General features: G+C 34.1%; 1 protein-coding gene across 1 annotated transcript in view; it reads right to left on the bottom strand.

Annotated features, from left to right (window-relative positions):
- LOC148949442 (centromere protein S-like) overlaps positions 1–22,829 on the bottom strand; it is a 35,828-nt gene extending 12,999 nt beyond the window's left edge. Inside the window, exon 1 of the mRNA XM_089093467.1 lies at positions 22,767–22,829. Within this exon, the coding sequence (XP_088949593.1) occupies positions 22,767–22,802 (36 nt within the window). The 5' untranslated portion in view covers positions 22,803–22,829. The remainder of the gene's footprint in view (positions 1–22,766) is intronic.
- Positions 22,830–25,680: the final 2,851 nt, after the last annotated feature.

Raw genomic sequence — 25,680 nt, 5'->3', positions numbered from 1 at the left:
TTGTTCATCTATTTCTAAATTTTCTGAGGTTTAAGATCTGATTTGGGCAGTTTCAACCAGTTTTTTCGCTGTCCTCATTGGCGTCTCTTCTACGATCTGAGGGGCTCAGCTAGATAGATTCTGCGAGGCAGGTACTCTGGTTTCTTCCATAAAACATGGCCCAACCATTTCTGTCAGCGTGCTTTGATTGTGAGGGCAACATTTCTCTTGATTCCACATATTTGCTGTATATCCATGTTAGATATGTGGTCATGAAGATGTATCTTGAGGATATTTGGCAAACAGGTATGCTCAAACACCTTATAGATAGAATGAACATTTTACATCCCATGTACTACAAAACCTGGGAATACTAGGCCAGCAAGTGAAGACGCCTATCACAAGCTCTCTTGTTATTTCATTTTCTTGTCACCATATTAACGGCACAATATCCAATACCTAAACGAAAAATTCAAATGGAAAGGTTAAACTCTCAGGTAAAGTTGCCTTTGGGGAACTAATTCCATTTGACCCACAGAAGCTGACTCTTTCACTATAAACCCTGTTCTGTTGCTTAGTTAATTGCCTTCACATAACCATGATGATAAGGAATCTGTAAAAGGAATATAAATGGTGGCGAAGTTCATGCCAGAGACAACATAAGCCACTAGGCCAGGAGTGAACAACCCGCGGGCCGCATGCGGCCCGCCGTAAACATGTTTGCAGCCCGTGAGATTCATCGCACTTTTATATTCTGCGCCCTCATGATGCGCGCACATCTTGAAACATCACAGATTTGATGTTTCACTCTTAACAATGTTGTTTATCAATGTATATAGCCCAAGTATTATTGATGTATCATGTTATGCAAGTAGAGTTATAAAAACAGTGAATTGCATTCGATCACATGCACTAGCGCATCGACAATTTAAGGAATTTCAGAAAGAATTAGATTCAGAATACGGTGACGTTGTGTATTTCAGTCAAGTCAGATGGTTAAGTCATGGAAAATGTTTACAGTGATTTTACCATTTACGAGAAGAAATTGATTTGTTTATGAATGACAAACTAGGGTCTAGGCCAAAATTAAGAAATGATTAGTGGTTTAGATTCATGCTTTTTAGTGGATATTGTCAACAAACTCAATGAATTAAATATATCAATGCAAGGAAAACATAACCTCATAGTCAATACATTTAATCACATCAGAGCAGTTCCGAAGAAATTGTTGTTATTTGGATCCCAATGGAAAATTAATAATGCTCGCCACTTTCATATGTTGAAAGAATTTAAGAAATCAAAATGTAACAATTATATAAAATATGCGGGAGAAATAAGAAAACTTGCAGATGCTTTTGTAAGTCAATTCAATAATTTAGAGTTGGAAAAAAAACACCAATTTTGTTTAATATATTCATCTCTTTTTCATGTTGAAATTAAGTCTGTCCTAGAATATCTCGAAATGAATCTGATTGGCATACAGTGTAATAATGAATTAAAATGCATGTTCGAAAATTCAGAATCAAAAATAGATTTTTTTTTTTTACATTTATCTCACATAAGACAAATTATCCAATTCAAGACATTTGGCACAAAAAGCTGTTAGCACTTTTGGTCCAACTTACACCTGTGAACCTTTTTTCGAAAATTAAATTGAACAAACACAAAACAGCTCAAACATAATGGACGCTAGCCTTCAACACCAATTACAATGCACAAATACCCAAATTGAGACCAACTTGCAAAGGCTAAGTGAAAAAGTGGAGAAACAATCACACTAGTGAAATAAATATGTTTCAATTGATTTTTTATTTCGTTATTTTTTTTTATTTTTAGTGTTATATATTTTTTACAATGTGTATTTAGTATCATTATTATTATTATATTATCTATGTTTATATGTAAAAATAACAGCAAACATAATAAATAAAAATTTATTATTTTTCAATTTGTCACTCCATAAAATATCTATAATAGGTTTAAATCTAATATGGGTATATATAATTTTATATGTGGCCCATGGAATAAAGATGCATTTCCAAAGTGGCCCGCAAAATAATTTGCGTTGACCACCCCTGCACTAGGCGTTCAGTTTTGAACAATGGACAATGCAATGTTAGGCTTTATTGATGAGATAAAACAAGCATATCATTTGGTAGTAATGTAGTACACCCTCCTATAAACTTAAATAATGAGGGGTAACAAATCTGTGTAGACCAATTAAGAAATATTAAAATGCCAGCTCCCAGGTTTTATCCAACCTTCTGAAGAATTCTAAGGAGGAAACTAAACAGCAGATACACATGAAAAAATGGGAGTCTAAACTCGCTGGAAAGATGCCAATGAAACAACAACTCGGAATTGGCTTCCATGAAACAAATGGATTAATTTGAAAATTATGTCTGTTGCAACAAAATCAATGGCCATTGGTAGATCTACCAAAGAATTTTATATCTTCAAAATTGCAAGACCCAGTGTCCATTTCTTTCCATTATCAAATTTTTTGACCCTTTATCATCAATGTTAACAATGCCAGGCACATTTCTTGACCCTTTTTTTGGAAATGTTAACAATGCCAGGCACATATTCTGTAGAGATCCAACTTTTCTCATGAAATAAGCTGTCAAACCTTACAAGCAAAATAATAACATAATAGATTTTAGTTTGCCCATTCATTAGCTATCAAATTGTCTTTGCTCTGTGGACCTTTGACTACTCATAGTTTTCATGGAATACTTATTCCCAAAAGCCCAGCCTTTAAGTTTTTTTGGTTTTTTTTTGGTGGTTTTTATCAAATTCAATTAAACAGCCTGAGCCTGCTCAGACTGGGCGTTCCTGTCTCTGGACATAGAGCTGTCAGTGGTGCCTGGGGAAAAATTAATTACAGTGCCTTTCTCTTGACTTAAATATAAGCAAAAAAAGCAGAATCAAAGTGAAAAATCGGATCAAAGTGGGGAAACCCCAGTCATAGCACCAAGAGCACCTGTCCTGGTTGACTCCCCCTCCCTTTGAACAGCTCTAGGGACATCTCCTATACAGATTTTTTTTTTTTTTTTTTTGCATGTGTATAGAATATGGCATCTAGCTAAATTTTGAATGTTTTAACAGGTTTTTTGTGCCTGAAATGCCATCTACAATTTTTCATAGAGTTTATTTCTGACTATGTCATTTTTCCTGAACAATCCAGGAATGAAACAGGTAATAAAAATGCAAGACAAAAAGCATAGATTGAGTTTTTACTGTCCGAATCTGGATTCAAACAGAAATAATAGGAATTATTGATTGTTTGATTTTTAAACATAAAACAGCCTATTGATTTGAAACTTACTGAACAAATTCCTTTCTTGCCATTTCACTGGATGAAGCCCCTGGAATGCTTGGTGAGAGTAACATCAACCTCTCAGATCTAAAAGATGACATCAAATAGATAAAAAAATACTCTTTGTCCTCTTCAGACTCTGATGACAAACCAACTGAAACAGCCATCCTGTCATCAAGCAGCTATGCTGTTCTTCTGGACATTAAAATTGAAGAATGATCTGATGACTTATCTCTAGCAAAATGTGCTAAGCACTTTAAGGACAAGATAGTAGCACTAGTGCTGTTTTAAAGGAAATCCCAATGGTTTGATGATCATTGTCATCCTGGTCCATATCCAGAACCATGAAGACTAAAATCCAGAAAAATTATTTTTGTTTTGCATTCCTAATTATCAACCCATTAGTTTTACATCTGTAGCTGGTAAAACCTTAGAAGGAATCGTGAATACTCAAATTGTCGGACACCTGATTCTAATCAAGCAATCCCTGTCAACTTGGTTCTATTGGATTTTGCAAAAACCTTTGGTAAAGCATGTCACCATTGACTAAGGACCAAGTTATTTGCAATTGGAATGCATAATGAAATTGTAGGGTGGGTGCTTCAGTTTCTTTCCAGGAGAAAGTAAAGAATGAAAATATTTGGAAAAAATGGACAGGTATCCTTTTCAGAAGAAGTGGATGTATTAAGTAGTGCCCTAGGGAACCATCTTGGGACCAACACTATTCAATATTTATATTAATTATACACCAACCACAGCCAAAAATAAAGCAAGTCTTTATGCTGATGACTCCAAACTCATTGGACCTGTTGATACACCCAATAAGAGCCTCTATGCAGAATGACCAATGGGTACTTTCCCAGTGGGCAACTTTGTGGAGGCTTGAATTCAATGTAAACAAATGTCGAACAATCCACTTTGGAAAGAAAAATGACAAATGCCCTTATTATATGTTAGGGATGGACAGATCAAGACAGAGTATCATTTTATCTGAAGTGAAGAGAGACTCGGGGGTCACAGTTGATAAAGAATTGAAATTCACTATGCACGCACAGACAGCTGTAGCCAAAGCACTCAAAACCCTTGGCATTATAAAAAGAACAATCTCTAGTAGGTCACCTTTGGTCATGAATAAATTATATAAGGCATTGGTGAGGCCAAACTTTGAGTTTGACATGTGTGTCACTAGCCCCCTCAACAAAGGTGACCAGCGGAAGTTAGAATCAGTTCAGAGATAGGCTACAAAAGCAATTGACAGATGCAAATATCTAAACTATTCATCCCATCTGAAGAGACTGAAACTCCCCACTCTGGTCTACAGATGTAAAAGGGGTGATATTATCATGACACACAAGCTCCTGAATTCTAACTTTCCATTAAATAAGCCATTCCAACTTGACCAATCTGCCAGAACTAGGGGAGACAGTCAGAAACTATAGAAACTATATCAGAAGAGAGCTGCCACTAGACTACACAACAACTTCTTCACTAATAGAATAGTGAGTTTGTGGAATTTGCTCACCCAAGAACTAGTCACTACCCTCAGTACTGCTGCCTTCAAAAGAGCTGTTGATGGAGAATGGTCATCAAAGCCATGGAGAACTAAGTGGGATGCCATTGACACATCCAGCCATTGTCATCACTAACCAGCAATTCTACAAGATGTAATTCTTGTTTTGCTGGACAATGTGATTTAAGGTAATCTCAACCTTTCTCTCATTATAGCAACATAAAACAAGATTGAGTCACATTTTTTGTACAGCTTACTGTTTGAGATACAGTCAGTCAGTTGGGTACCCAAAACAATCTGAATCCATGGGCAATTTTTCTGCAAAATTTTTGCAAACCTTACTCTATGTTTTGGAGCACCCATGCTATAGAACCATAGTCTACTTGACCACTGTCATCACTGTAGCTTCCAATGTTCTGATGTTGGTTTGGGGACTTATCTTCCTGTTTTTCCCACCTTGAAAAATACCCTGAGCACTGACTACTCTACTTTTAACATCTTCACTACACCCACTGTCTTTGCTAATAGTGCTACCAGGGTAAGTGAAGTTGTCCACTTGATTGATCTTCTTGTTACCCAACATTACCTCTTCACCTCCACCTATATCTAGTCCTAGCAACTTGGTCTTCTTAAAATCAATTTCTTACCTATCTTTTCAATCTCAACCCTCAAAACCTCCCATAATTCATTCATTTTACTAACATTTTCATCTAGGATGCTTGAATCATCAACATAACCTAAGTCTAGGAGGGTTTTACTTTCTTAATTGATTCCATGTCCTGCCATTGGCTTTTCTGTGCTCCTTAGGATATACTCCATCAAAATGGTCAACTGAAATGGGGCCCAACCCTGCTTAACTCCAAATTTCATACAAAACCAGCTACTAAGCTTACTTCCTACCTTAACCAGAACAATGATTTTTCACACATAGCCTAATCACTTTAATGTATTTATCTGGTATGCAATACATGGATAGGACCTTAGCTACAGCTTCACTTTCAGCTGAATAAAATATTTGCTCATAATCTATAGAAATGAGGACTAAAGGGGTTTAATGACTCATGTAGCCTACATCTTAATTATCAATCTAAGAGTGAAAATCTGGTTGACACACCCTCTCCCATTCCTAACACTGCACAGTTCTTCTCTTAAAAATTTATCCATTGCATCTATAAGTCTAAAAAGGGGTGCTACCATTTTGACTAACCATCACAAGCACTAAACATCATAGCATCTAAAATGAAAATCTGTCAGAACCACTAAATGTCAAAGACTTGAAAAAAAATTTATATAAGTTTATATAATAGTAATAAGTATATAATAGTTTAGAAACAAATTTTGGCCATATATTTGCACATCCGGGGGGTGGGGGTGGAGCATAGCATATGTTAAATATGTAACCTAACCTAACTTAGGTACCGCCCCCCCCCCCAAACCCCAAAAAGCTAAAGTTTTAAAATTCTAGATGTTATGACAGTTACTGGTTCTGACAGATTTTTTTTGTTGATGTTATGACAGATTTTGTGGATGTCCTGATAGTTAGATGTTATGATGCCTTCCCATCCAAAAAGTGTGATCATACTAAGCAATTTGCTTCCTATAGAGACCAACCTAATGCCTGTATAATTACCATACTCACTGTTATAATCTTTCTTATAGAGGGGTTTAATTTGAGTTTCCTAAAATTACTAAGTACTTCTCTTTTTTTCAAAATAATAATCACAATCATTAATAGCTTATCTCTCATAACCACCATATTAAAAAAAAACCTAATGCACTATCAGTGCTGGGGCCTTATTATTTTTTAATCCTTTTAATAGTGTCAGTAATTCTTCCTCACAAACTAAAATTTTTTTTCATATACAAAACAGTCAAAACTTTTTATTTTTTTCTATATCTTTTCCTGTAATTCTATCATAGTTTAACACATTATCAATATGTTAAGCCTATCTTTCTTTAAATCTTTCTTTGTAACTGTCTTAGTCTGGGATAAAGATTCTAATTCCATCTTTAACTGGGACAAGTCCAGATTGATAATTCCCTCTTAATTTATTAGCATGTCTGTACAATATTTTACTATTACACAGTCTTGCTGTATCTTCTAGATTTTCAGCAGTTTTATGCATGGTCTCTATTTCTCACCTCTGTAATTCATATTGTCATATATTGATCACTTAAATAATTTTTATTATACCTATAAAACTTCAACAGTCTATAAGCATTACTGCTTTTTTTTGTAAATTTGCAGTGGGCCATATAATTTAGCTAAGATGAAAGTAGAAATGTCATTTGATACCTTTTTTATGCTCTTTCATAATTTAAGAATTGTTTCTGGGGGCTAATTGTATCTTCAGTCCTTAAAGGGCCCTGAATGTATTTTATATGAATAATGAAAGATAATAAAAAGCATCAAATGATGTTTTCACATTCATCCAAGCTAAATTAGATGGCCCACTGCAAATTTACCTGCCCCCCTAATGTGCAAATATATACACTGAATTGTTGCCAGCAGTTTCAAATTGCAAAATTCAGTGCAATTTTTGTTGACAATGCTTGAAATTTTTTTATATTTGAGTCACCTAGTAAATGAGGTTTGAATTGTTATAAATAAGTATTTTTGGAATATATTACTCTTGAAAAACTTATTTATAAACTAATGGTATGTTTTTAAACACTTTTCAATTAAATACGAAATGTTGAAAACTTCTTTGCGTGGTTAAAAAAATGAAATAGCCTACCTTAGGGGCCCTTTAGGGGCTCAAGATGCAACTACCCCCAGAAGCAATTCTTGAATTGTGAAAGGGCATAAAAAGGCATCAAATTATGTTTTCCCTTTCATCTTAGCAAAATTATGTGGCCTAGGCCTACAGGAAATTTACCTTTCTTTTCTATGCCAAAATAACAAAGACAAATTTTCAAATTGCAAAATTCAGTGCAATTTTTGCACTTGATACCATCAATTTTTGCACTGATACCATCTATTCTAATCTCTGCTGACCTGGAATTAAAACCTTCAAATAAAAACACTAGGCTATATTTCTACCTGACACCTGTCTATTTTTTCCTGTACATAGGCCTACAAGTAAAATTTATTGGTAAATATTTACCAAATCATATTATTGAGTTAGGAATAAATTGAATACACCATTTGATGCCTTTTTTTATACTGATTACAAATATAATAATTGATTCTATTGGAAATGAATTTTAGCCCCCCCCCCCCCTATATATGCCAATTCAGGGTATATATTTCTACATTAGGGGGGTGGGGTAAAGTTTAAACTTACCTCCCATTTACATCATAAAAAAAGTTTGCCCCCACCCCCCCGAATGTAGAAATATATACCCTGAATTAGCATATATAGGGAGGGGCTGAAATTCATTTCGGTAAAATTATAATTTAGTTACTTTTGGCTATCTTGGAAAGGGGTTGGGTTAGGAAAATGAAACTTTCAGGGATGGATGTACATGCTAAGGTTTGTCCCGGGAAGGTACTTTGAAGTACCTGCCTCCACTCATCCCCCCCTCTATATAATGGTAAATTACTGCACATTACTAGTTGTTTTTAACTCCTATTTTATCCTATATTACTATCATAAATATAAATCACTGCTTACCATACACAACTTCTGCTTTTGACCATGTTCATTAAAATATATTCCAAAATCCTATTTAAATCCTAAAACATTTACTTTTAAACTCATACCAACTTTCTTTATGGTATATGAAACCAGGTTTGTTGTGATGTCACACTTGCCTTATCAGAAACCCTTACCCTTAAGGGTAGCAGGCACATGCCAAACAACTCTGTTGATAAGACCATTTAAACTGTATTAATTAGGGAAAGGATCTGACAAGAGAGACCAGTAAAAATAACCCAATCCTTTTTAGAGGACAAATTATGTCATGGGAAGATGTTTTTGAAATTCCCCTTCCATCCAAACTTAAAATTTTCTCAAATTCTACTTTAGAAGTTTTTAAAATATTTCTAAACTACTAAAAGATAGAGTGCTAAAAACATCAGAATTGACTTCTGAGGACACATTATATCACGGGAAGATGTTTTTGAAATCCCCCTTCCCCCCAAACTCAAAATTTTCCAAAATTCTACTTTAGAAGCTTTATAAATATTTCTAAAGAACTAATAGATAGAGTGCTAAAAATATCAGAATCAACTTCAGAGGACACATTATATCATAGGAAGAGGCTTTTAAAATCCCCCTTCCCCCCAAACTTAAAATTTTCTAAAATTCTAATTTGGAGCTTTTTATATATTTCTAAAGCCCTAAAAGATAGAGTGCTAAAAACATCAGAATCGACTTCAGAGAACACGTTATATCACGGGAAGAGATTTTTAAAATCCTCCTTCCCCCCAAACTCAAAATTTTCCAAAATTCTACTGTAGAAGCTTTTAAAATATTTCTAAAGCACTAATAGATAGAGTGCTAAAAACATCAGAATCGACTTCAGAGCACAAATATTCTTACGGGAAGATGTTTTTGAAATTCCCCTTCCCCCCAAACTCAAAATTTTCAAAAATTCTACTTTAGAAGCTTTTCAAATATTTCCAAAGCACTAATAGATAGAGTGCTACAAATATCAGAATCGACTTCAGAGGACAAATTATGTTACGGGAAGATGATTTTGAAATCCCCCTTCCCCCAAACTCAAAAATTTCCAAAATTTTACTTTCGAAGTTTTTTTTAAATATTTCTACAGCGCTAAGACATAGAGCACTAAAAACATCAGAATGAACTGTAGAGGATAAATTATGTTATGGGACGATGTTTTTGAAATCTCCCTTCCCCCTAAACTCAAAATTTTCTAAAATTCTACTTTAGAAGCTTTTAAAATATTTCTAAAGCACAAATAGATAGAGTGCTAAAAACATCAGAATCGACTTCAGAAGACAAATATTGTTACGGGAAGATGTTTTTGAAATCCCCCTTCCCCCAAAACACAAAATTTTCCAAAATTCTACTTTAGAAGCTTTTTAAATATTTCCAAAGCACTAATACATAGAGCGCTAAAAATATCAGAATCGACTTCAGAAGACAAATTATGTTATGGGAAGATGTTTTTGAAATCTCCCTTCCCCCAAACTCAAAATTTTCCAAAATTTTACTTTCGAAGTTTTTTTAAATATTTCTAAAGCGCCAAGACATAGAGCGCTACGAACATCAGAATCAACTGTAGAGGATAAATTATGTTATGGGAAGATGTTTTTGAAATCCCCCTTCCCCCCAAACTCAAAATTTTCTAAAATTCTACTTTAGGAGCTTTTTAAATATTTCTAAAGCGCTAAAACATAGAGCGCTAAAAACATCAGAATCGACTTCAGAGGACACGTTATATCACGGGAAGAGGTTTTTAAAATCCCCCTTCCCCCCAAACTCAAAATTTTCTAAATTTCTACTTTAGAGGCTTTTTTAAATATTTCTAAAGCGCTAAGACATAGAGCGCTAAAAACATCACAATCAACTTTAGAGGACAAATTATACTATGGAAAGATATTTTTGATATCCCCCTTCCCCCCAAACTCAAAATTTTCCAAAATTCTACTTTAGAAGCTTTTAAAATATTTCTAAAACACTAATAGATAGAGTGTTAAAAACATCAGCATCGACTTCAGAGGACAAGTTATATCACGGGAAGAGGCTTTTAAAATCCCCCTTCCCCCCAAACTCAAAATTTTCTAAAATTCTACTTTAGTAGCTTTTTAAATATGTCTAAAGCGCTAAGACATAGAGCGCTACAAACATCATGATCATCTTGAGAGGACAAATTATATTACGTGAAGATGATTTTGAAATCCCCCGTCCACCCAACCTCAAAATTTTCGAAAATTCTAGTTTAGAAGCTTTTAAAATATTTCTAAAGAACTAATAGATGGAGTTTTAAAAAAATAAGAATCGACTTCAGAGGACACGGTTTATCACGGGAAGAGGTTTGTAAAATCACCCCTTCCCCCAAACTCGAAATTTTCTAAAATTCTACTTTAGGAGCTTTTAAAATATTTCTAAATATTTCTAAACATAGAGCGCTACAAACCTCAGAATCATCTTTAGAGAACAAATTATATTATGGGAAGATGTTTTTGAAATCCCCCTTCCCCCAAACTCAAAATTTTCTAAAATTCTACTTTAGAAGCTTTTAAAATATATCTAAAGCAGTAAGACATAGAGCGCTAAAACATCAAAATCGACTTCAGAGGACACGTTATATCACGGGAAGAGGTTTTTAAAATCCTCCTTCCCGCCAAACTCAAAATTTTCCAAAATTATTCTTTAGAAGCTTTTAAAATATTTCTAAAGCACTAATAGATAGAGTGCTAAAAACATCAGAATCGACTTGAGAGGACAAATATTGCTACGGGAAGATGTTTTTGAAATCTCCCTTCCCTCCAAACTCAAAATTTTCAAAAATTATACTTTAGAAGCTTTTTAAATATTTCTAAATCACTAATAGATAGAGTGCTAAAAATATCGGAATCAACTTCAGAAGAAAAACTATGTTATGGGAAGATGTTTTTGAAATCCCCCTTCCCCCAAACTAAGAATTTTCCAAAATTTTACTTTCGAAGTTTTTTTTAAATATTTCTAAATCACTAAGACATAGATTTCTACAAACATCAGAATCAACTGTAGATGATAAATTATGTTATGGGAAGATATTTTTGAAATCCCCCTTCCCCCCAAACTCAAAATTTTCAAAAATTCTACTTTAGAAGCTTTTTAAATATTTCTAAAGCACTTTTTTAGAGCGCTAAAAAAATCAGAATCGACTTCAGAGGACACGTTATATCACGGGAAGAGGTTTTTAAAATCCCCCTTCCCCCCAAACTCAAAATTTTCCAAATTTCTACTTTAGAAGCTTTTTAAGATATTTCTAAAGCGCTAATACATAGAGCGCTACAAACATCACAATCATCTGTAGAGGATAAATTATATTATGGGAAGATGTTTTTGAATTCCCCCTTCCCCCCAACTCAAAATTTTCCAAAATTCTACTTTAGAAGCTTTTAAAATATTTCTAAAGCACTAATAGATAGAGTGTTAAAAAAATCAGAATCGACTTCAGAGGACACGTTTTATCACGGGAAGAGGATTTTAAAATCCCCCTTCCCCCCAAACTCCAAATTTTCTAAAATTCTACTTTAGGAGTTTTTTAAATTTTTCTAAAGCGCTATGACATAGAGTGCTACAAACATCAGGATCCTCTTTAGAGGACAAACTATATTATGGGAAGATTTTTTTGAAATCCCCCTTCCCCCCAAACTCCAAATTTTCGAAAATTATACCTTATTAGATTAGAAAATATTCCTAAAACACTAATAGATTGATTGTTAAAAAACATCAAAATAGACTTCAGATGACACGTTATATCACAGGAAGAGGTTTGTTAAATCCCCCTTCCCCCCGAACTCAAAACTTACTAAAGTTATACAGTAAAAACTTTTAAAATATTTCTAAATATTTATAAACATAGAGCGCTACAAACATCACAATCATCTTTAGAGGACAAATTATATTATGGGAAGATGTTTTTGAAATCCCCCTTCCCCAAACTCAAAATTTTCCAAAATTTTACTTTCAAAGTTTTTTTAAATATTTCTAAAGCGCTAAGACATAGAGCGCTACAAACATCAGAATCAATTTTAGAGGATAAATTATGTTATGGGAAGAAATTTTTGAAATCCCCCTTCCCCCAAACAAAATTTTCTAAAATTCTACTTTAGAAGCTTTTAAAATATTTCTAAAGCACTAAGACATAGAGCGCTAAAAACATCAGAATCAACTTCAGAGGACATGTTATATCACGGGAAGAGGTTTTTAAAATCCCCCTTCCCCCCAAACTCAAAATTGTTCAAATTTCTACTTTAGAAGCTTTTTTAAATATTTCTAAAGTGCTAAGACATAGAGCGCTACAAACATCACAATCATCTTTAGAGGACACATTATATTATGGTAAGATGTTTTTGAAATCCCCTTTGGCCCCAAACTCAAAATTTTCCAAAATTATACTTTAGAAGCTTTTTTAAATATTTGTAAAGCGCTAAGACATCGAGCGCTACAAACATCAGAATCGACTATAGAGGACAAATTATGTTATGGGAAGATGTTTTTGAAATCCCCCTTCCCAGAATCGACTTCAGAGGACGCGTTATATCACGGGAAGAGGTTTTTAAAATCGCCCTCCCCCCAAATCAAAATACCCCCGTGGAAAATAAGGCTTTTCAAATTTCAAATTATCAACCAGATTTTAGAGTATGAAGGGGGAAAGGGATGAAAGGTACTGTGTATTTAAAAATCATCTACCCATAACATAATTTGTCCTCTGAAGTCGATTCTGATATTTGTAGCGCTCTATCTATTAGTGCTTTAGAAATATTTAAAAAGCTTCTAAAGTAGAATTTTGGAAAATTTTGAGTTTGGGGGGAAGGGGGATTTCAAAAACATCTTCCCATAACATAATTTGTCCTCTACATCTTCCCATGACATAAATTGTCCTCTAAAGTTGATTCTGATGTTTGTAACGCTCTCTTTAGAAATATTTAAAAAAGTTTCTAAAGTAACAATTTTGGAAAATTTTGAGTTTGGGGAGAAGGGGGATTTCAAAAAGATCTTCCCATGACATAAAGTGTCCTCTAAAGTCGATTCTTATGTTTGTAGCGCTCTATGTCTTAGCGCTTTACAAATATTTAAAAAGCTTCTAAAGTAGAATTTTGGGAAATTTTGAGTTTGGGGGGAAGGGGGATTTCAAAAACATCTTCCCATGACAAAAATTGTCTTCTAAAGTCGATTCTGATGTTTGTAGCGTTATATGTCTTAGCGCTTTATAAATATTTAAAAAAGCATCTGAAGTAGAATTTTGGTAAATTTTGAGTTTGGGGGGAAGGGGGATTTCAAAATAATATTCCCATGACATGACTTGTCCTCTAAAGTCGATTCTGAGGTTTGTAACGTTCTATGTCTTAGCGCTTTAGAAATATTTAAAAAAGTTTCTGAAGTAGAATTTTGGAAAGTTTTGAGTTAGGGGGGAAGGGGGATTTTAAAAACCTCTTCCCGTGATATAACGTGCCCTCTGAAGTCTATTCTGAAATTTGTAGCGATCTACCTCTTAGTGCTTTAGAAATATTTAAAAAAGCTTCTTAAGTAGAATTTTGGAAATTTTTGAGTTTGGGGGGAAGGGGGATTTCAAAAAACATCTTCCCATAAAATAATTTATCCTCTAAAGTCGAGTATGATATTTGTAGCGCTCTATCTATTAGTGCTTTAGCAATATTTAAAAAGCTTCTAAAGTAGAATTTTGGAAAATTTTGAGTTTGGGGGGAAGGGGGATTTTAAAAACCTCTTCCCGTGATATAACGTGTCCTCTGAAGTCCATTCTGAAATTTGTATTGCTCTATCTATTAGTGCTTTAGAAATATTTAAAAAAGCTTCTAAAGTAAAATTTTGGAAATTTTTGAGTTTGGGGGGAAGGGGGATTTTAAAAACCTCTTCCAGTGATATAACGTGTCTTCTAAAGTCGATTCTAATTTTTTTAGCACTATCTGTCTTAGCACTTTATAAATATTTTAAAAGCTTCTAAAGTAGAATTTTAGAAAATTTTGAGTTTGGGGGGAAGGGGGATTTCCAAAAACATATTCCCATAACATAATTTATCCTCTAAAGTCGATTCTGATATTTGTAGCGCTCTGATATTTGTAGTGCTTTATAAATATTTAAAAATCTTCTAAAGTAAAATTTTTGAAAATTTTGAGTTTGGGGGGAAGGGGGATTTTAAAAAACTCTTCCCATGATATAACGTGTCCTCTGAAGTCAATTCTAATGTTTTTTGCACTCTATCTATTAGTGCTTTAGAAATATTTAAAAAGCTTCTAAAATAAAATTTCGGAAAATTTTGAGTTAGGGGGGAAGGGGGATTTTAAAAACATTTTCCCGTGATATAAAGTGTCCTCTGTAGTCGATTCTGAAATTTGTAGCGCTCTATCTATTAGTGCTTTAGAAATATTTAAAAAGCTTCTAAAGTATAATTTTGGAAAATTTTGAGTTTGGGGGGAAGGAGGATTTAAAGAACATCTTCCCATGAAATAAATTGTCCTCTGAAGTAGATTCTAATGTTTTTAGCACTCTATCTATTAGTGCTTTAGAAATATTTAAAAAGATTCTAAAGTAGAATTTTGGAAAATTTTGAGTTTGGGGGGAAGGGGGGTTCCAAAAACATCTTCCCGTAACATAATTTGTCCTCTGAAGTCGATTCTGATATTTGTAGTGCTCTATCTAATAGTGCCTTAGAAATATTTAAAAGGCTTCTAAAGTAGAATTTTGGAAAATTTTGAGTTTGGGGGGAGGGGGATTTCAAAAACATATTCCCATAACATAATTTGTCCTCTGAAGTTGATTCTGGTTTTTGTAGCACTCTATCTATTAGTGCTTTAGAAATATTTAAAAAGCTTCTAAAGTAGAATTTTGGAAAATTTTGTGATTGGGGGGAAGGGGGATTTTAAAAACCTGTTCCCGTGATATAACGTGTCCTCTGAAGTCGATTCTGATGTTTTTAGCTCTCTCTGTCTTAATGCTTTAGAGATATTTAAAAAGCTTTTAAAATAAAATTTTGGAAAATTTTGAGTTAGGGGGAAGAGGGATTTTAAAACCCTCTTCCCGTGATATAACGTGTCCTCTGCAGTTGATTCTGAAACTTGTAGCGCTTTATCTATTAGTGCTTTATAAATATTAAAAATTTCGTATTAAAAAAAATTTTGGAAAATCTTTAGTTTGGGGAGAATTGGGATTTTAAATACCTCTTCCCGCGATATAACGTATCCTCTCAAATCGATTCTGATGTTTTTAGAACTCTATCTATTAGTGCTTTAGAAATATTTAAAAAGCTTCTGAAGTAGAATTTTGGAAATTTTTAAGTTAGGGGGAGATGATGATTATCAGAACATTGTCCTGTGATATCACGTGTCCTCGGACGTCGATTATTAATCTTTTTTCGCTAGATCTATTATTTATATAGATAATATATAAAATTATTAAAATGAAAAATTTTGGAATATTTTTTGTTGGGGGGGAAGAAGGATTAAAAAAACATATTACCATTAAATAAATTGTCATCTTAAGTAGATTCTGATTTTTTTAGAGCTCTATCTCTTAGTTCTTTAGAAATATTTAAAAATCTTCTAAAGTAGAATTTTGGAAATTTTTGAGTTTGGGGGGAAGGAGGATTCTAAAAACATCTTCCCATAACATAATTTGTCCTCTGAAGTCGATTCTGATATTTGTAGAGCTCTATCTAATAGTGCCTTAGAAATATTTAAAAGGCTTCTAAAGTAGAATTTTGGAAAATTTTGAGTTTGGGGGAAGGGGGATTTCAAAAACATATTCCCATAACATAATTTGTCCTCTGAAGTTGATTCTGGTTTTTGTAGCACTCTATCTATTAGTGCTTTAGAAATATTTAAAAAGCTTCTAAAGTAGAATTTTGGAAAATTTTTGAGTTTGGGTGGAAGGGGGATTTTAAAAACCTCTTCCCGAGATATAACGTGTCCTCTGAAGTCGATTCTGATGTTTTTAGCACTCTATCTATTAATGCTTTAGAAATATTTAAAAAGCTACTAAAATATAATTTCGGAAAATTTTGAGTTAGGGGGAAGGGGGATTTTAAAAACCTTTTCCCGTGATATAACGTGTCCTCTGTAGTCGATTCTGAAACTTGTAGCGCTCTATCTATTAGTGCTTTAGAAATATTTAAAAAGCTTCTAAAGTAGAATTTTGGAAAATTTTGAGTTTGGGGGAAGGGGGATTTTAAAAACCTCGTCCTGCTATATAACGTGTCCTCTCAAATCGATTCTAATATTTTTAGCACTCTATCTGTTAGTGCTTTAGAAATAATAAAAATGCTCCTAAATTAAAATTTCGGAAAATTTTGAGTTAGGGAGGCAGGGTACTTTCAAAAACATCTTCCCATGCCAGAACTTGTCCTTTGAAGTCGATTCTGATATTTGTAGCGCTCTTTCTATTAGTGATTTATAAATATTTAAAAGGCTTCTAAAGTATAATTTTTTAAATTTTTGAGTTTGGGGTGTTGGGGGTTTTAAAAAACATCTTCACGTGATATAAAGTGTACTCTGAAGTCGATTCTGATGTTTTTAGCACTCTATCTATTAGTGCCTTACAAATATTTGAAACGCTTCTAAAGTAGAATTTTGGAAAATTTTGAGTTTGGGGGGAAGGGGGATTTCAAAAACATCTTCCCATGACACAAATTGTCCTCTAAAGTCGATTCTGCTGTTTGTAGCGTTCTATGTCTTAGCGCTTTAGAAATATTTAAAAAAGCTTCTGAAGTAGAATTTTGGAAAATTTTGAGTTTGGGGAGAAGGGGGATTCCAAAAACATCTTCCCGTAACGTAATTTGTCCTCTGAAGTCGATTCTGATGTTTTTAGCACTCTATCTATTAGTGCTTTAGAAATATTTAAAAAGCTTTTAAAATAAAATTTTGGAAAATTTTGAGTTAGGGGGGAAGAGGGATTTTAAAACCCTCTTCCCGTGATATAACGTGTCCTCTGCAGTTGATTCTGAAACTTGTAGCGCTTTATCTATTAGCGCTTTATAAATATTAAAAAAAGCTTCTAAACAAAAAGTTTGGAAATTTTTGTGTTTGGGGGGAATTATGATTTATAATCCCTCGTCCTTCGATATAATAGGTCTTCTCAAGTTGATTCTAATGTTTTTAGCACTCTATCTGTTAGTGCAATAGAAATATTTAAAAATCTTATATAGTAAAATTTTGGACAATATTGAGATTGGGGGGAAGGGAGATTCCAAAAATATCTTCCTGTAACATAATTTGTCCTCTGAAGTCGATTCTGATATTTGTAGTGCTCTATCTATTAGTGTTTTAGAAATATTTAAAAAGTTTCTAAAGTAGAACTTTGGAAAATTTTGAGTTTGGGGGGAAGGGGGATTTCAAAAACATCTTCCCATGACACAAATTGTCCTCTAAAGTCGATTCTGCTGTTTGTAGCGATCTATGTCTTAGCGCTTTAGTAAAATTTAAAAAAGCTTCTGAAGTAGAATTTTGGAAAATTTTGAGTTTGGGGGGAAGGGGGATTTCAAAAACATATTCCGATAACATAATTTGTTCTCTGAAGGTTAGGCGGTATTTCGTAGCCCTCTATATATTACGCATTTCTATTTATTTTAAAATCTTCTAATTTAGAATTTAGGAAAATTTTGAGTTTTGGGGGAAGGGGGATTTAAAAAACCGCTTCCTGTGATATAACTTCACATCTGAGGTCGATTCTGATGTTTTTAGCACTCTATCTATTAGTGCTTTAGAAATATTTTAAAAGCTCCTAAACTAGAATTTTTGAAAATTTTGAGTTTGGGGGGAAGGGGGATTTAAAAAACATCTTCCCCTGACATAACATCTCCTCTGAGGTTGATTCTGATGTTTTTAGCACTCTATCTTTTAGTTCTTTAGAAATATTTGAAAAGCTTCTATAGTAGAATTTTGGAAAATTTTGAGTTTGGGGGGAAGGGGGATTTCAAAAACATCTTCCCGTGACAGTAATTGTCCTCTAAAGTTGATTCTGCTGTTTGTAGCGTTCCATGTCTTAGCGCTTTAGAAATATTTAAAAAAGCTTCTGAAGTAGAATTTTGGAAAATTTTGAGTTTGGGGGGAAGGGGGATTACAAAAAAATCTCCAAGTAACATAAATTGTCCTCTGAAGTCGATTCTGATGTTTGTAGCACTCTATCTATTAGTGCTTTAGAAATATTTAAAAAAGCTTCTAAAGTAAAATTTTGGAAATTTTTGTGTTGGGGGGAAGGGGGATTTTAAAAACCTCTTGCCGTGATATAACGCGTCCTCTGAAGTAGATTCTGATTATTTTAGCAATATAAATATTCATGGTTTATTAACATTTAAAAAGCTTTTAAAGTAGAATTTTAGAAATTTTTGTGTTTGGGGGGAAGGGAGATTTTAAGAAACTCTTTCCGTGATATATCGTGTCCTCTGAAGTCGATTCTGATGTTTTTAGCACTCTATCTATTAGTGCTTTAGAAAAATTAAAAAAGCTTTTAAAATAATATTTTGGAAAATTTTGAGTTAGGGGGAAGGGGGATTTTAAAACCCTCTTCCCGTGATATAACGTGTCCTCTGAAGTTGATTCTGAAACTTGTAGCGCTTTATCTATTAGTGCTTTAGAAATATTTAAAAATGCTTCTAAAGTAAAATTTTGTAAATTTTTGAGTTTGGGGGGAAGGGGGATTTTAAAAACCTCTTCCTGTGATATAACGTGTCCTCTGAAGTCGATTCTGATGTTTTTAGCACTCTATCTATTAATGCTTTAGAAATATTTAAAAAGCTTCTAAAGTAAAATTTTGAGTTTGGGGGGAAGGGGGATTCCAAAAACATCTTCCCGTAACATAATTTGTCCTCTGAAGTCGATTCTGATATTGGTAGTGCTCTATCTATTAGTGCTTTAGAAATATTTAAAAAGCTTCTAAAATAAAATTTTGGAAAATTTTGAGTTAGGGGGGAAGAGGGATTTTAAAAACCTCTTCCCGTGATAGAACGTGTCCTCTGCAGTTGATTCCGAAACTTGTAGCGCTCTATCTATTATTGCTTTAGAAATATTTAAAAAAGATTCTAAAGTAAAATTTTGGAAAATTTTGAGTTTGGGGGGAAGGGGGATTATAAAAACATCTTCCCTTGAAATAACTTGTCCTCTGAAGTAGATTCTGATATTTTTAGCGCTCTATCTATTAATGCTTTAGAAATATTTAAAAAGCTTCTAAAGTAGAATTTTGGAAAATTTTGAGTTTGGGGGGAAGGGGGATTACAAAAATATCTTCCCGTAACAAAATTTGTCCTCTGAAGTCAAGTATGAGCTTTGTAGTGATCTATGTATTAGTGATTTTTAAATATTTAAAAAGTTTCTAAACTGGAACTTTGGAAAATTTTTAGTTTGGGGGGAGGGGGATTTCAAAAACATCTTCCCATGACACAAATTGTCCTCTAAAGTCGATTCTGCTGTTTGTAGCGTTCTATGTCTTAGCGCTTTAGAAAAATTTAAAAAGCTTCTGAAGTAGAATTTTGGAAAATTTTGAGTTTGGGGGGAAGGGGGATTTCAAAAACATATTCCCATAACAGAATTTGTCCTCTGAAGTCGATTCTGGTTTTTGTAGCACTCTTATCTATTAGTGCTTTAGAAATATTTAAAAAGCTTCTAAAGTAGAATTTTGGAAAATTTTGAGTTTGGGGGGAAGGGGGATTTCAATAACCTCTTCCCGTGATATAACGTGTCCTCTGAAGTCGATTCTGATGTTCTTAGTACTCTATCTATTAGTGCTTTAGAAATATTTTAAAAGCTTCTAAAGTAGAATTTTGGAAAATTTTGAGTTTGGGGGGAAGGGGGATTTAAAAAACATCGTCCCCTGACATAACATCTCCTCTGAGGTTGATTCTGATGTTTTTAGCAATCTATCTTTTAGTGCTTTAGAAATATTTGAAAAGCTTCTAAAGTATAATTTTGGAAAATTTTGAGTTTGGGGGGACGGGGGATTTCAAAAACATCTTCCCATGACACAAATTGTCCTCTGAAGTTGATTCTGATGTTTGTAGCGTTCCATGTCTTAGCGATTTAGAAAAATTTAAAAAAGCTTCTGAAGTAGAATTTTGGAAAATTTTGAGTTTGGGGGGAAGGGGGATTCCAAAAACCTCTTCCCGTATCATAATTTGTCCTCTGAAGTCGATTCTGATGTTTTTAGCACTCTATCTATTAGTGCTTTAGAAATATTTAAAAAAGCTTCTAAAGTAAAATTTTGGAAATTTTTGAGTTTGGGGGAAGGGGGATTTTAAAAACCTCTTCCTGTGATATAACGTGTCCTCTGAAGTCGATTCTGATGTTTTTAGCACTCTATCTATTAATGCTTTAGAAATATTTAAAAAGCTTCTTAAGTAGAATTTTGAAAAATTTTGTGTTTGGGGGGAAGGGGGATTTTAAAAACCTCTTCCCGTGATATAACGTGTCATCTGAAGTCGATTCTGAAGATTTTAGCACTCTATGTATTAGTGCTTTAGAAATATTTAAAAATCATTTAAATTTAAATTTTGGAAAATTTTGAGTTAGGGGGGAAGGGGGATTTTAAAACCCTCTTCCCGTGATATAACGTGTCCTCTGAAGTTGATTCTGAAACTTGTAGCGCTTTATCTATTAGTGCTTTAGAAATATTTAAAAATGCTTCTAAAGTAAAATTTTGGAAATTTTTGAGTTTGGGGGGAAGGGGGATTTTAAAAACCTCTTCCTGTGATATAACGTGTCCTCTGAAGTTGATTCTGATGTTTTTAGCACTCTATCTATTAATGCTTTAGAAATATTTAAAAAGCTTCTAAAGTAGAATTAAAAAAAATTTTGAGTTTGGGGGGAAGGGGGATTCCAAAAACATCTTCCCGTAACATAATTTGTCCTCTGAAGTCGATTCTGATGTTTTTAGTGCTCTATCTATTAGTGCTTTTGAAATATTTAAAAAGTTTCTAAAGTAGAATTTTGGAAAATTTTGAGTTTGTCGGGAAGGGGGATTTCAAAAACATCTTCCCATGACACAAATTGTCCTCTAAAGTCGATTCTGATATTTGTAGCGTTCTATGTATTAGCACTTTATAAATATTTAAAAAAGCTTCTGAAGTAGAATTTTGGAAAATTTTGAGCTTGGGGGGAAGGGGGATTTCAAAAAAATCGTCCTATAACATAAATTGTCCTCTAAAGTCGATTCTGATTTTTGTAGCACTCTATCTATTAGTGCTTTAGAAATATTTTAAAAGCTTCTTAATTAGAATTTTGGAAAATTTTGAGTTTGGGGGGAGGGGGATTTCAATAACCTCTTCCCGTGATATAACGTGTCCTCTGAAGTTGATTCTGATGTTTTTAGCACTGTATTTATTAGTGCTTTAGAAGTATTTTAAAAGCTTCTAAAGTATAATTTTGGAAAATTTTTAGTTTGGGGGGAAAGGGGATTTTAAAAACCTCTTCCCGTGACATAACGTCTCCTCTGAAGCTGATTCTGATGTTTTTAGCACTCTATCTTTTAGTACTGTAGAAATACTTTAAAAGCTTCTAAAGTAGAATTTTAAAAAATTTTGAGTTTGGGTGGAAGAGGGATTTCAAAAACATCCTCCCATGACATAATTTGTCCTCTAAAAAGGATTAGGTTATTTTTACTGGTCTCTCTTGTCAAATCCTTTCCCTAATTAATACAGTTAAAAAGGTCTTATCAACACAGAGGTGTTTGGCATGTGCCTGCTACCCTCAAGGGTTTCTGATAAGATAAGTGTAACATCACAACAAGCCTGGTTTCATATACCATAAAGAAAGTCAGCATGGGTTGAAAATTAAATGGCTTAGGATTTAAATAGGATTTTGGAATATATTTTAGTGAACAAGGTTAAAAGCAGAAGTTGTGTATGGTAAGCAGTGATTTATATTTATGATAGTAATATAGGATGAAATAGGAGTTAAAAACAACTAGTAATGTGCAGTAATTTACCATTATATAGAGGGGGGGGGATGAGTGGAGGTAGGTACTTCAAAGTACCTTCCCGGGACAAACCTTAGCATGTACATCCATCCCCGAAAGTTTCATTTTCCTAACCCAACCCCTTTCCAAGATAGCCAGAAGTAACTAAAGTAGAATTTTACCTTCACTTTATGCATAAGTCAATAATATGATTTGGTAGATATTTACCCTATGCCTGATAAACTGCACTTTTTAGTCAGAAAATGAGCAACTATCATTTGATTACTAATAGGCCTACCTTCCTGACCTAAACAAGACTTTGCAGTTTCCTTGTTCATCATGAGCCCTGCTCCCTCAATAGGTCAAGAACAATTGTAAGGAGTAAAAATACGAATATTGGATTTATCTAAACTTCTAAGACAAAACAGCTAACTTGGTATTCTTCTGTTCTATCTTTGTTTTCTTCCATTCTCTTTTAGCGCGTGCTGCATCTTTTAAAACATTTGCGACAATTTATCAGACTCAGACATCGATAATCGTGAATTGTAAGTCATAAGCATATTGCCTATTTCGTGTAATTGATTTTTGTAAGTTTGAAACATACTGAAACTAATATTTATTATTTGCTTTATTGTGCTCCAAAGCTCGATAAGCTGCAATTCTTCCTCATGGAGTTGAAAAATTCTTGGAATTTTTATTTAGCAGGGTTCTTTCAGCAGGACCAGACGATGTTTCCACCTCGAACGGCTTCTGCAATTAAGATGTTACGTTAGATTTTAAACGTTGGATTTGTTTAACCGCTATGATCTTGTCTAGACCCCGACGCCACGCCGGCGCATCGACCGAAAGCCGCCAATGAGGGACCCAATCAACTGCCGCCGAAATGTCGCAACGCCGCCGGCACGCCTTGCGCGCGCCACCGCCGGTAGAGGTGACGGCGTTCGGCTGACTTTGAATTAAGTTTGCGGTAATTGTTAATTGCGTCAACCGCAAAGTCGGAGCTTTTCCTTTCTCGTGTGGTTAAGTATTTGGATTTTCCTGATTAAGAATCAAGCAGGGCTTGCACTATCCCCGTATTTTCGGGGATTTCCCCGAAAATCTATATGTCACCCCGAAAAAAAAATTGGTTCCCCAAATCCCCGAAAATCACGGTCCCACCCCAAGTGATTTATCACTTGTGACTATCCCTTCCAAATATTACTTTGTTTACCATAATTCTTCACTACTCTCTTGTTCGTTAATTTTCGCCTCTTGTGTTACTTTGCATATAAACCGGACAGATACATTTGCAATATACACGGTTCTTCATATGTTGACAAAGGTATCGTCTTTATGAAATTAAATAAAAAAATTAAATGAAAAGAAGGAGCGAAATTAAAACTTAAAACGAACAGTAATTATTCCGTATATGAAAGGGGGTGTCCCCTACTCAACGCCTCGCTCTTTACGCTAAAGTTTTTTTATTGTTTTAAAAAGTAGAGTGATGAAAAAGAGTAAAACTTTAGCGTAAAGACCGAGACGTTGAGTAGGGGACAACCCCTTTCATATACGGAATAATTGCTTTTCGTTTTAAGTTTTAATGTCGCTCCTTACTTTGAGTTAAGAAAACTTGTTTTTATTTAATTTCTGAACGTTTTTTATAAAGGCTCGCCCCCTCCCCAATACCTTGCTCCTTATGCTAAAGCTGTTAGCACTTTTAAAAAATCTTCCTATCCTAATTAAACAGCCTCTGTATTTCAATTTTAGTAAATAGTTAAACTTTAGCGTAAAGAATAAGCTATTGAAAAGGGGGCAACCCTTCATATATGGCATAATTTCTGATTGTTTTTCAAATAATGCCGGTAAATCTGGCTCACCCTTTATGAAATATACCCCTCCTCCTCACAAAAAATCTTCCGTTGAAATTTCATCAGCGTAAAGTGCACCCTCTCCTCCGTCAAATTCCCTTCAGACAGTTCCCTCCCCGCTGGGAATCCCTCCCCCCTCTCGGTCAAATTTCTTGTGGATGATTCACCCTGAAAAATTCTCCTTAGCATTTTTTCATTGGAATGAGACATTAATCTCTAATCGGTTTCTCGATCACTCCAGAAATTCCCCCTTCCGTGGAAATTATTTCTAAGAAAACAAAACGCGCGGAAAAAAAGCCCCAGGATAATTCCCCCGGAACATCTTCACATAAAAACTGATTTGGCAAAAAGAATGTAAGACAATTAAAAATAATTTCATATAGAAATTCTTTCAAGTCCCCTCCGTGTAAAATTTCCCCTAGAATATTTACTCATCAGGGATTTCCATCCCAAAGGAAGAGTCTCCCCTTAGAAATCCATCCCCGGCATCCCCCCCCCCCCCCCAAACAAAATGACTGTATGCTTCCCAATAACAAATACTATATGTAAACAATGGGCAATGTTCACAACTTGCAGCCCTTCTCCCGGGGACTGTGGCGGGTCATTTTACACCTAAAGACACAGTTATTAGATTTTTCGACTATGCTGAACAAAATGACTATTTCAAAATTTCAATCCGGTGAAATTGTGAAAAAATGAGCGTTGAAGGGGGCCTAGCTACCCTCCAATTTTTGGTCACTTAAAAAGAGCACTAGAAATTTTGATTTCCGTTCGAATAAGTCCTTTGCGACATTTTTGGACCACTGGGTCGATTTGATCACTCATGGGAAGAAAAAAAGCAAATAAACACGCATCCGTATTCTTTCTTTGGGCAGAAAAAAATTTACAAAATTCGACATTTTTGCATACAGGAGCTTTAAATCTATACAATAGGGTTATCTGAATCGCTGAATCTGATGCTGTGATGTTCATTAAGATTCTATGACTTTTAGGGGGTGATTCTCCCCTTTTTCGAAAATAAGGCAAACATTGACTTAACTTGACTTATGTCCCGGACGTCCTTAAGGGTCGTGTTGGGGCCATCTCCTTCATACGTTCCAGGATCAGTTTCCTGTACAAAGCCCGGTCGTCAGCTTTTCTCAGATAAGAGGTCACTTATGCTTCAGACTAAATAAATATTATCATACTCGTAACTTCTGATGGGTAATACTAAACTTGATGACATTTATATATTTGAAATCAGCATAAAAATCCGATTCTTTTGATGATTCTATCGGTATCAAAATTGGTATTCGTTTTTTAGAGTCTCACGTTACTATTGAGCCGGGTCGCTCCTTACTTATAGTTCGTTACCACGAACTGTTTGATGAGATTAAACCATTTTGAATGCAGTTTCCCAATTTCTTTAAGATTCTTACATCATTCGTAGTCAAAAATTTTATTTTTAAGTTGAACTGAACGCATACACTATACAAATTCAGTTGGATTTTGAAATTGGCA

This window comes from Artemia sp. Qi Xiang Cuo, chromosome 8 (assembly GCF_049724085.1).
Source record: "Artemia sp. Qi Xiang Cuo chromosome 8, ASM4972408v1, whole genome shotgun sequence".
In the NCBI taxonomy this organism is placed as follows: domain Eukaryota; kingdom Metazoa; phylum Arthropoda; class Branchiopoda; order Anostraca; family Artemiidae; genus Artemia; species Artemia sp. Qi Xiang Cuo.
Note: the sequence above shows the minus strand (reverse complement) of the source record. Positions and strands in the feature narration are given on the sequence as shown.